We start from the raw sequence: 12,376 nt of genomic DNA, 5'->3' as shown, positions 1-12,376 counted from the left end.
ACGACGTGCCTGCGAGAGCAAGCCAAGAACTCAGGCATCCGAGAGACAAGGCCTGGGGCGGAGGGGGCTCTGAAGGGCCACCGTGAGCACGCCCAAGGCCCTCTCCCAAACGCATCGATCAGATGGGACCTGGGGCAGGCGGGGAAGAGCCAGGTGCATGGCTGTGGCAGATGAGCCCCTGGCAGACACGAGAAGCAAAGGTTGGAGGGTCCTCTCGAAAAGATGATGTGCTCCAGGGGACGGTAGAGCTTATTTATGGAAGCCACATGGAGCCACAAAGGCGGGAGCTGCAGCCCTGTGGACTGAGGGATGGACACTTGTGAACCCCTCATCCAGGAAGGTACTGGGCCTTGTATGAGCTGAGGACCCCCAGGAAGGAAGGCTTCCCAAGCGTCATAAGCTCAGAGTAAATACCTACAGGGACTCGTTACATTCTAGAAGGCCAGCTGTGTTGTCTAGGCAAGAGGACCCCTCTGGGGATTTCAGGGATGCAGGGAGGCCTCTGTAATCCTTCCCTCTTCCTCCCCAATTCGTCCACTGAGGTCTTGCTCCTGGAGCCTAAGACTGCACCCCAAGAAGACGTGATTTCCTCATAAAGGGGGAATGACTATTCCAAGCCACTGTCTCACAGGAGCCGTGGTAAACAGAAGGCTGGCCCTGCACCCCCAAATAATACCGATCGGCCCAAACTATGCCCAAATATGCTGACGGGTCTCCCAGGTGGCTTCAGCTCCCCGTACTCTTGTTTCTTCGTGGCCATCTGGAAGGCGGCTGGGCTCCACGAAGCGCCATCCTCCCCAGTTCCCACCACCCTGGTTGACCCTTACCGCTGTCCAGGGAGAGCTGTGGGCCAGCCTCGGGCCCCAGCTGACAGGTGAACGGGCCCAGAGAAGTTGACTGCGTTGCCCCGGCCACACACTCAGCCCAGGTACAGGAACTGAACCCTCCGTGTTCTCGTGACACTGGCTTACAAAACTGAGGACCCTAGAGCCCTGAGGTCCCCAGAGGTGCCTCAGAGGCCGGAAGAGGGGACCAAACCAAGAGGGAGGCCAGCTGCCACTCTTAAGATCCCTTTGGAAAAAGAGGCTCCTTTGGAGGAAATGGTTTGAAAATCACCACAGGATATCTGCCCCGTGTCCTTCCATTTGAGCTTCAAATGGATGCATTTAGGAACAGCCAGGCCATGCATCTGTCTGCCCCACCTATGTGAGGAGCACAGGCCTTGCCAGTGACATAGGTTTCCTCCTGTAACTTCTGCACCACTGAAAAGAAATCCGTGGAGGCCTAGATTCTTTCTCCCACTGTCATGATCATGACTCAGCTGAGTCTCTGTCTTCCAATCGATTCCTCAGGAAGGAAGCAATAGCATCAGACACGTGGCTGATGACAACACGGTGGTCATGAAGATACATGGTCCCACGGAGAACCTTCCTAGAACAGGGCTGATGGGTACATTGTCATGCTGGTGTTTAAGCCCGCCCCCCCCCCCCCCACCGCCCCACCTTGATTCTTGTTATAAAAATTCTAGAAGCATTCGGTCCCCACTCCCAAGCTGGTCTTTTTTCATAGTGATTTAGATGACAGAGGCCCAGTGTATCACCCACCCAGTCAGCTCTCGGCCCTGGGGACCTCAGAAATGTACACAAGCCCACCCCCAAAATGGGAGCAAGTCAGGAGCCAAGCATACAGTGGGAGGAACGTTCTGTACAGCTCTCCCAAGTCACTGGCACACTCAAGTAACCTGAAACTGCAGTGGGCACGCAGCCGGCTGGCTAGAGCCGGGAGGGAATTGCATGGTGAGAGACATCAGACAGCCCTGCCGTGTCCTTCCCAGGAGGGGCAGACTTTCACCGGGGACAGACTTTCACCCTTGTTCTGCAGAGTCCCTGTGTGTCATAGGAGCTCAGTAACTACCCGGTGAGCTGAACCTCCAGAGGACGGGAGACAGGCACGGTGCCGGCATTGCTACCGTCAGGGCTCGGCTGGATTTCAGTGGCCCGAGTTTCCACGTCTGAGGGACCCCTGGGCCAGCCCGTCATGTCTGTGCTCCCTGTCGAAGAGGGCACCCACAGATCGGAAGAACAGACGGGCGGTGCGGGGCCCGCTTTCCCCAGGGCTCTGTCCCTGCCTGAGGAGTCAGTGGTTGGTGACCATCCCTGGGAAAGAGAGGGGGCTCGAGGAGAGGGGCCATCAGGCTGGTTGAGGTCAAAAAGTAGTCAACATGAACACACCCCAAGTGTGTGATCCACACCTGCCCTTTTCCAGCCTCTGGGCCCAAAGCTGCAGGTGGGGAGACAGAAAGTGTGCTGTCCGCAAGCGGACCCCAGACCCTTCACTGAAACACATCTAGGGCCGCAGCCATCAGAGACCGCAGAGGCCGGGCTCCCCTCTGAGGGGAAGAGCTGGCTGCCAGGGATGACGGCTGTTGAGCAGGCCTCAGTGGGGGGAGAATGGCACCACAGGAAGGGGCAGAAGACTGGACACGTGTGTGGAAACAGCAGCGGCTCACCAGGGCTTAGGGTGTCGGGGAGCAGTAGAGACACAGGTTCGTAAGGGCCGTGGAGCCAGTCATCGAGGGATCTGGATGTTATCTGGGGTCAGGGCCACTGTTCTCTGTAGAGGCCCAAACCAGGCTCTGCCTCCAACTTGCCCTGAAACCTTGGACAAGTTGTTCAGCCTCTCTGTGCCTCAGTTTCCTCATCTGTACAATGGGGATAAAATAATAGTACCTATGGCATTGTGTGCCGATGAAAGAGACATGGCATAAGGCACATGCTTAATGAATGTTAGCTACTATTGTTACTGTTACTCATTCATTCATTCATTCATTCATTCGCTCAGCGACTCTTCCCTGAGCTCCGACTGGGCCAGGTGCTGTTCCCATCCCCGGGGACACAGCGGTGAACAACACGCACACAGTCCCTGTGCTCGTGTGCTGATGGCTTACGTTCTGCAGGGGACACACAGACAGCACAGGAAACCAACGAGAGGAACCTGTTGGTCGAAATTATGGAGGACAAGAAAACAGCATGGAACAGGGTCATGCTGAGTACGTGGGGAGCAGCAGGCTAAGCAGGACGGTCAGGGAAGGCCTCCCCGGGAGGCCGCTGGAAGGCAGGCTGAAGGGCGTGAGGGCTGAACAGAAGCAGCAGGTCTTCAGGAAGGGGCGCTTTTCTGCAGGTGGGCTGACCGGCCCCGAGCTCTGCCTCGGGAGGCTGACCTGGCAGTGGCTGTGTGGGACAGACAGGTGTGGCAGGCAGCAGGTGAGGGGCCCAAGGAGGGCCTGCCCTGGTCAGGGCAGTTCCAAAGTGGCCTCCAGTACACAGCTCCTGAAGTGCACAAGGAAAATACTAGGACTTTTCTATTTCTTTTGTGTTGTGTTCTACTCCTTCTACTTCGGCCCGCATTATATGACACATAACATTTTACTGTATGTGTAACTTGGGGGGCATGGGTGCAGATGTCGCTGACCACCAGGGGTGAGGGGGTGGGGGTCCAGGCAGGAGCCGATGAGCCGGGGGCTGCCTTGGAGGTAGAAGCAGTCAGTAGGCCCCAGGGCACAGCGGCCAGCCGAGTAGGACTCTGGGCAGTAGTCCTGACAGATACGGTGAGGAGAGAGGAGAGGGGTCTGAAGTCTTTGGAGACACCTGCCCAGCGCCGGGAAGAAGGTGGTGCTGGGGTCACAGGCCTCAGGAGAAGGGGCACTTGAGTGTGCCCGAGAGACAGGTGGGCGGCCGTGCGCGATGGGCCCTTTGGGAGGCAGGGGCCGCAAAGCGATTCGGGACTCCACCTGCGAGAGCTGAGGCCCGACATTGCAGGAAAGGTCGTTTTCCTGCCTTTTTGAAAGTGACAGCTTGGTTTTCAAAGGGCTTTGTCGGTGTCATACAGTTGATGGTCTCCAGGGCGCAGTAGCTTTTACTGGTTGGAGGGCAGGGTCTGATGGACCCGCCGTTTTATTTCATGCCCGTGAACATGGCGGCCACAGTCGCTCCCTCTGTATGCTTTTCGGCATCAGGAAAACAGGCCGGAGGGCAGAGCTGTCCCCCTTGAGGGGCCGCGTGCCTCTGGTTTTCTTGGCCTTCAGCTCGTCCCGGCCCTTTCTTTGTGGATTCAGAGCCGAGGGCAGGTGCCCCGGACACCAAGGTGCCCTAGGTCAGCCCTGAGGGTGGGGGTGGGGGGTGGCGCCAGGCAGGCCTCACTCCCCTCTGGCTGGTGGCGACTCGTGTACCTTCCAAGGCCCTGCAGCCAGAGAGACTCGAGTCCCGGTGTAACCGAGGGCGGGAAGGGCCGTCACTGCAGCTGTTTCGACTCAGGCTGGGGGACTGGCTGGCTCTGGGCCCTGCGGATTCCAGATGGGTCCCTGCCAGACTCCCGTGGGGGGGATGTAAGTGTCCCCACCTAGAGTCACAGCCGTTCGCAGGGCCTCAGAAGGGCGGCGAACCAGTAAAGCATCTGTCTTCTGCTCTCCCCGCCACAGCTGAAGTCTACATTGGCATTGGGAAGCCTGCAGAAGCCACGGCCTGTACTCAGGAAGCCGCCAACCTCTTCCCGATGTCCCACAACGTCCTGTACATGCGTGGCCAGGTTGCCGAGCTCCGGGGAAACCTTGACGAGGCCCGGCGGTGGTATGAAGAAGCCTTATCCATCAGTCCCACCCACGTGAAGAGCATGCAGCGACTGGTGAGTCTCAGAGCCAGGCCGGGACCCCGCTCCCGGGCCGGGGCTCCCCTCGGAGCGACTGGCGGGTCTCCTCCGGTTCGGAGGCCCATGTGGTTAGCCTGCCAGGCTGTCACACCGTACAGAGCCAGCGGCGCCATTTCTGTGTGGTTTATGGGGCCCCTGGGAGTTGGTGGTGCACAGCCCTGGCAGCCCTGCCCAGCGGTCCTGTTCCGCGCAAGGGGCAGGCATGAGTCACTAGTCTCCTGGGCACTGCCACTGTCACCTTGGTCTCTGTGCTGCCACCTCGGGAGGGTGTCCCCACCCTGGGAGACTCCAGCTTGTCTCCGAGGCTACTGGCTAACAGGGGCATCCTGTCAGAGGAGGGCGGGATGGGCCCTCTGGTACGGAGAGGACCCAGCTAAGTCACCCGGTTTGCACACTGCGCGTGGTGTGGTGGCTCCCCAGAAATGCATGTGCGCCCGAAGCCTGGGGGCTGCCTGGCTGCTCCTCTCCCTGCCTTGCCTGGAGTCGGCTGTCCCTCCACCTCGTTTTCAGTGGAGTGGGGGAGCAGACTGATCCCTCCGCGGGGTTCACATTGGTGGCATTACTGTGTTAGGCACACGCATTGAGCACAACTGCCCCACAGAGCCGCCGATCTCCTGTTATTCTCCCGTGAGTCTGAATGGAAACTCAAAAGCTAACCAAAGTCTGAGTTGCTGATGAAAAGCCATACTGCTTCTCTGGGCCTGCACGCCAGGCTGACGTTCGGGATTCGCACTTCGTACTTAGTGGTGGGATATCTGTGATTTCGTGAGCCACGGGACAGAGGAGACTTGTGGTGAAACTGAGGTGGCCTTCGTGTCAGCAGCCCTTGGGAGCCTGGTGTCCGTAATCAGTGGTCAGTGTGTGATACAAAGAGTGAGCAGTGGACGAGGAAGTCTGGGAACAGCGTTCCGGACCCTGTGGTGTCAGTTGCTCACTCTTTAACTTGTGAGCCTGCCTAAGCTCACAAAAAGAAAGACCCTAAGCTGTCTGCCCCCCGTTTCCTTTCTGTAAAATGAAAACAAGCAACTAAATAGGCTGGGAACCTCCTCCAACGCTAGGAGGCTATGGTTTAGTACCTAAGAAGTAAAGTGTTCTCCAAAGGATCCCAAAGCCTTAGTTCTCTGGCTACGTCTCTTAGTGATATTGCAAGATGTAGAAGGGCTTCAGCAGTTTCAAAAATAACTAACTACTAGTTTTCTGTTTTAAAAACAAATCAGACTGAGGCGCCTGGGTGGCTCAGTCGGTTAAGGATCCGACTTCGGCTCAGGTCATGATCTCACCGTTCGTGAGTTCAAACCCCCATGTCGGGCTCTGTGCTGACAGCTCGGAGCCTGGAGCCTGCTTCGGATTCTGTGTCTCCCTCTCTCTCTGCTCCTCCCCCACTCGTGTTCTGTCTGTCTCTCTCTCTCAAAAATAAATAAACATTAAAAAAAATAAAAATAAATCAGACCTTATAATTACAGCTACTTGATTTTTTTTCACCTTCCCTTTATGAACATTTTGTAGCTTGGTACAGCTTTATAAGCAATTTTCCATATTATCCAAGCATTAGTCTGTTTGATTAAAAATATTACATGGCTTTTCATTTTTGTCTCCCTGTTGTAAGAGGGATTTGGTACAGAGCTTCTCAGAGCTCTGTGCTTTTTGGTAGAGCATTGCAGAAGAGGTATAATCAACACCGTGTACCCAGCCTTTTTATTGAAAAGAAGCAGCATGTTTCTACCTCGGGGCCTATGAATTATTCAGACAAGTATTTCTTGTTCATCCCCAAGGGGAACATGAGACAAAAGATCGAGTAGGAAGATCGCACCAGGAAAGTTTTCTGTTTCACCTTTGGAGCTTTTTGAGTCACCCGAGCTCTCCAACAAATGTCAGATGCTCGCCTTTCAAAAGGAGTAGCCTCAGGCCTGGTGAGGGGAGCTGGTGAGCGGGACCCAGGTGAGGCCAGGCCATCACCAGCAATGTCTGAGCCTTGTCTGGCTCAAAGGCATTCTTGCCAGTAGAAAATAGTAATCATAAACCCTTAAGACTTTTCTCAGTGCATCCTGACATATGCAGAAACTACGCAGACTAGAGGCAGGTTGAGGCCAGCGGGCCTACAAAGTTTAGGTCTTGATTCTTGGAGTCCAAAATGCTGCTCAATGACTATACTTGGTGTGAGTTCCAAAGGACAGAGTGGATGGTTCCTTCTTGGTGACCTTGTAAATGATGCACCATGGCCTGTGTTCTCCAGACTACCCCCCACGGTCCATCTCACAGCTGGCAGATTCCCTTCCCGCTGGTGCTGCTGGATCTCCTGGTGTCTGGGAGGGGGGGCGGGGGAGCGGCCCCCAGGACCCCCAGGCCCTCCGGCCCCAGGATGCACAGAAAAGCTGTGTTTCTATGGCTTGGAGCATAATAAGGGAAGGAGGCGGCCTTTGCAATAGAAGCTAAGGATGAGGCTCCAGGCCAGAAAAGGTGTGAGATTAGAATCCCAGCTCTGTCCCTCACTGGTGTGGGGACCATGGGTAAGTCACCCTCTTTGTGCCTCAGTGTCCTCGGATGTATAAATGGGGTCAATACTAGCACCAGACACAAATTAAACACAGAACCGAAATCTCTTTATTAAGGCACAGTAGGTCCTTGCCTCTGCCCTCATAGAAACCAGACTGATTTGCAGGCCCCTAAGTTGAGGGGAAGGGGTCAACAGAGAGGTCAGAGGCCTCTTACCAGGCCGAGTCCCAGGGAGGAGCCAGGAGCTCGAGACTTCTGTGCTGGAAGCAGGGTAGAAACAGCCAAGATGACGGTTCTGACACTCGAGGCGAGGAGTGTGCAAGTGAGGGCTTGGGTCAGGCCAGGGCGAGGCTCAGAAGATCACAATGAGGAGTTTGAAGAGCACGAGCACTGGAGACCGCCGGAGAGCCAACCACGAGAGTCAACCACAGGGGTTCCCAGGGAAAGAGCCGGCTACAGGCCGATTGTGGGTCATAGAAAAAACCAGAGGGTGGAAAGTGCGTCCACGCCAGCAGTCAGGCTTGGAGAGGAAGGAGGGGAGCCGGAGGGACAGTTGGAGGGAGCTCTTCTGAAGGAAGGAAGCCGCGTCTGTTACAGGTGGAGCCCAGGTGGCAGATGGAGAGTGCGAAGAACCCAACGGTCAGAAGCTCTGCCTGTTTCGTGAAGAACAAGGATTGGTTAGCTTCTAGGGCTTGTTAGCAATAGCATGTGCCAGATTGTCCGGCTCGGAGGACAGGGACGATTTAAGCAGAAATGCAAACACGTTAATATTGTTAGAAAAGCAGTAATGACTTGGAGGCAGATGGTATTCACTAAAGTTAATAGAAGGTCAGACTCGACAAAAGAAAAGTAAATTACACCCAGTGAAAATTAACACTTTTCTAATCGTTTCAGCCTTCATCTATATGTTTAAATTCACATATAGAGAGAAGGGAGAAGAGAAATAATGTGTTTACCGTTAATAATGATTTGGCACAAGATAAGGGAGGCAGAGAGCTGAGTGTGGGCAGGTATTAAGGGAGCAGGGAGCTGAAGGGATAAGGCATTACAAAGTAATGTTGTTGACAAGGGGAGGAATTCATAGAATGATCAGACTTTTCCCAGAAAATCTAAAGACATATTTTCATATCATTTTGCATAAGTGAATACATTTACATACATTTCCATGACATCTTTCATCCCCAGGACCCAAGATGAATTAATGAAACACAGAGCACCCTTCTCCACATCAGTTGTCCTGTGACCTGGAGTGGGGGGTGGGGGTGGGGGGAGGGAAACAGGGCTGTCAGTGGGCTGGGGACAGCTGGGCAGCACTGCTCAGGCCACAGGCAGGCATAGAGACTCAAGGTAGCCAAGGACGGAATTACCAGGACAGGGACAGGCTCTGCAAACAGGGACATCTGCTCAACATCTGATAACATCAGCCTGGGCTCATGGGGGCAATGTGTGAGATTGGAGGATGAAAAGAACAAGAACTTTCAGGAGATGAATGAGCATGGCAGGGAGCCAGGAAGGTGATACGGAGAGGAGCTGATAAGGCGAGGAGGGGAAAGTATTGCTAAGAAATAAATGTATCCTAGATCATATTACCAGGATGCTCAGGTCTTCTTCTAAACCACTTGACAGGTTGAGAAAAGGCTGTGGAACGGCCTGCCCAGGGCTCCCAGAGTGGACAGCACATGGAGGGAAGGACACAGGGCTCTGAAGAGGGCTGTGAGCCTGAGAGGAACCAGGGGAGGAGGGGCTTAACAGAGGCACTGGTGAGCCAGAGCCTGCACCTCTGCAGGGGGCAGGAGGAGAGATGGCGTCAGGGGTCAGCCTTCACCTAAAGCAAGTCTTTGTGCAACAGAGGCAGTGATATTCCAGAGCTGATGCTCAGAGAAGAGAAAACATAGGGGCCATCCTCTTGAATGTTGAAGTTCCCAAGACAAGGCCTAGAAAGGGACAGAAGCCATCAGTCATTCAAAGGAGGGCAGCCTGAAGACTGGGGAAGGTGGTAAGTTTCACCACCTCCCCCAGAGGAAGTAGTGGTAAGAAACCACTGGTGGATCTCCCCAACGAGAGGGGAAGATGGCTGGGAAGAGAGGAGGTTGGAGGTGATGGGTTAGGCTAGGCCATTTGCCCAAGGACTGTGGCTGAGGCTTGTCTTCTGTGGAAGGATCATAAGACATGAAAACCCCCAGTGCAGTCAAGATGGCTTCTGGCTAACAGTTTCATACTCGGGCTATCTTTTTTTTTTTTTTCTTAATGTTTATTTATTTGGGGAGAGAGAGAGAGAGAGCATACACGTGGGCATGTGAGCAGGGGAGGGACAGAGAGAGAGGGAGAGAGAGTCCCAAGCAGGCTCCACGCTGTTAGCACAGAGCCCGACATGGGGCTCAATCTCACAAACCACGAGATCATGACCTGAGCCAAAATCAAGAGTTGGACACTTAACGACTGAGCCACCCAGGCGCCCCCGTACACAGGCTGTCTTGAAGGGGTTTCTCCATGATCTAATGTTTTCTGAAACATCAGAAATCTGAAGTGACATTAACAATGTTAGAAGTACTGCTGTACTTCTGTTCCACGGCAGTGCATTAGTGGGAAAGACGCAGGGAGAATGGCTGAGCTGTTGGAAAAGCGCGTTCTATTACGAAATAGCAGGGGCGCCTGGGTGGCGCAGTCGGTTAAGCGTCCGACTTCGGCTCAGGTCATGATCTCTCGGTCTGTGAGTTCGAGCCCCACATCGGGCTCTGTGCTGACAGCTCAGAGCCTGGAGCCTGTTTCCGATTCTGTGTCTCCCTCTCTCTCTGACCCTCCCCCGTTCATGCTGTGTCTCTCCTTGTCTCAAAAATAAATAAACATAAAAAAAAAAGAAATGAAATAGCAGAGGCACGTCACATCGACGGTGGGCTTGGAAGGAGGACATCAATTATGCAGTGCAGTGGGTTATGTCTTATGGATTGTGACTACATTTTAAGTTGTCTTAACAGCCCTAAAGTTTGATCCAGAAGTATTCGTCGCAACGAGGCTGGCTAACGACGTTGTTCAGAGGCGAAAAAGGCTCCTCTGAAGTTCAAAGAAGGGCCCGAAGTTGGAGCTTTCTTTTAACTGTCTTCGGGCTTACATGCCTGCTTACTGTGAGAAAAGGCTTCATCCCATTCTGCATGAGGAGCCAGAAGGATGGCAGAGAGGGTTGGAATCGAGGGAACGAGGTGAGCTCTGGCTTCCCTCCGGCGACTTGCACTGCTAAATTCTGAGCCTTCGGTGTTTTTTTCTCTCTCCCATCTTTTCAAGCGTCCATCTGTTGAATGAGATTTGGAGGGGAAATTGCTTGTGTCTCCTCTTTTACTGGTTAGAAGCATGTTTTCCAGTTTGTGCCTCTGTTGGCAGAGAGGTGCAGAATGAATGGGATGGAGTTGCAGGGGTTCATTCCAGAGACAGGCATCCTGTGTCCGTGTATCTGTCTGCTTTCGGCATCAGTCTGGCGGGGGGCTCTGGGGTCGAGGGCGGCCCAGGGCACAGACACATCGGGCAGGGTTTCACCTCGGCACGGCTCGTTTTCCCGCGGCAAAACCTGTCTTGAGGAGGGGCCCTTGATCTCTATTGCTACTCTGGGTAAGACAATTAAGCCAATGAAATAGCATCAAGATACCCTTCCTCTTTCAAACGCTGATCTTTGGAAATGGATCTCTTTCATCTGAAGTATCAATTTTCTTCCTGTCCATAGAATGATTGGCAGGAACAAAGCCTTGCCATAGTCAAGTGAGAAGGCTCTTTTATCTATTAATTGCATTTTATTTACTTGATTGTTTTTTTAAAAAATGCTTTTCAAATTAAGACCGGTTTTTTTCTTTGAAGAACGACGTAATGAAATATTTAGATGTTCTCCCTTCCCTACACATCTGTGTGCTTACAGAGAGTACTCTTAAATGTACGACGCTTTCTCCAGTACTAAGATTTCTCCAGTATCTTCACTCGCTGTAACTGGGATTCAAACTAACAGTGCAAGAGAGGAAGTAGCACATTCTGTTGGGGGATTAGGTCTTTGTTCTTTATTCTGCCTTCTCTCCCTTCTTTTAGTAGCACACACTACATTTTAGCCCCATGAGTAGCTCAAGGCCCTCTCGAGAACTCTTAGTATTTGGCATAAATATAATAACCTTTACAAAGAAATTGAAAGCCTCATAGGTCCTACCTGATGCGTTTGTTCTCACGATATATGCTGAAGTGGACAATTTCTCTTTTTACTGCTGGGGAGACTGCTCTTGGTGACCGGCCCCAGGCTACACTGCAAATTAAGAGCAGATCCAGGGCTGGGCGATACTAAGATTGGATGTTCGTGGAGTCTACAGAAGCGCCTACAGCTTGAGTGATAGCACGGCACAAGGGTTCAGAGCCCGGCGTGAGAGCCAGCCTGCCTGGGTTCAGGTCCCAGCTTTGTCACATTCTAACAGTGTGGCCCAAGAGAAGTTCCTTAATCTTCCTGCACTTCCGTTATGTCAGCTGTTTAACAGGGGTAACCATAGTACCCCTCGGTGTTTTTGTGTGGTTAAACGAGCTCATACAGGCTGCATCGCACTCCACAAACACTAGCTGTGAACGCTACTCTCATTCTGTATAATTTGAGTCGGTGGAAGCCCCTGTGTACCTACTTGACAGTGAGGGAGGCATCTCCTTTCCAAAAGACCTGCCCATGAGCGTGGCTTTCCTTCTGAACCGAATTTCAGCAGCCGGAGGAGCTGAAATAAGAATATGTCATGAAACGTGGTTGGCCAAAAGCTCGTGCTTTTGCCTTTAAGTATTACTTGCTGTTTCTCTGGAGCCCGTAGTCCAGCTTATTAAAGCCAAAAAGAGTAGGAAGGCATGGTGTGGTTTGTCAGGCAGAGACAGGAAGCATCTGGGCTCAGGAGAGCCAGACCAGGGTGGCGGCAGGCCCTGGACCTGAAGGGGGTGCTGGGCAGGCTCCATAGATTGGCCTGGGTAGCAGGGAGGGCAGAGCTTGCCATGGAGGCCGGCTCAGATGTCACACCTCTGAGGATCCTTTCTTGACCCCTACCCACCCACCCCTGCAGAGGGGCCTTCGGCCCGTTGACTTCCCTCTCTTGAAGCACTTGTGGAACCAATATAGGGATCGTTCTTTGCAGATCTGTCAGGGGAAGGCGCCATGCCTGTGGTGACACAGCGGCCAGTGTAG

The 12,376-nt window shown here is 53.3% G+C and overlaps 1 protein-coding gene across 9 annotated transcripts in view; it reads left to right on the top strand.

The window, feature by feature from the left end:
• Nucleotides 1-12,376, top strand: part of TTC7B (tetratricopeptide repeat domain 7B) — a 233,233-nt gene that overhangs the window by 194,492 nt on the left and 26,365 nt on the right. For all 9 annotated transcript variants that reach the window (XM_040477997.1, XM_040477995.1, XM_040478003.1 and 6 more), the window contains one exon: nt 4,478-4,680. In XM_040477997.1, the coding sequence (XP_040333931.1) occupies nt 4,478-4,680 (203 nt within the window). The remainder of the gene's footprint in view (nt 1-4,477; nt 4,681-12,376) is intronic.

The sequence above is a fragment of the Herpailurus yagouaroundi genome, unplaced genomic scaffold, assembly GCF_014898765.1.
Source record: "Herpailurus yagouaroundi ecotype Mexico unplaced genomic scaffold, PumYag 141, whole genome shotgun sequence".
Classification (NCBI taxonomy): domain Eukaryota; kingdom Metazoa; phylum Chordata; class Mammalia; order Carnivora; family Felidae; genus Herpailurus; species Herpailurus yagouaroundi.
The sequence above is the reverse complement of the archived record's forward strand: the minus strand, read 5'-3'. Positions and strand labels throughout refer to the sequence as shown.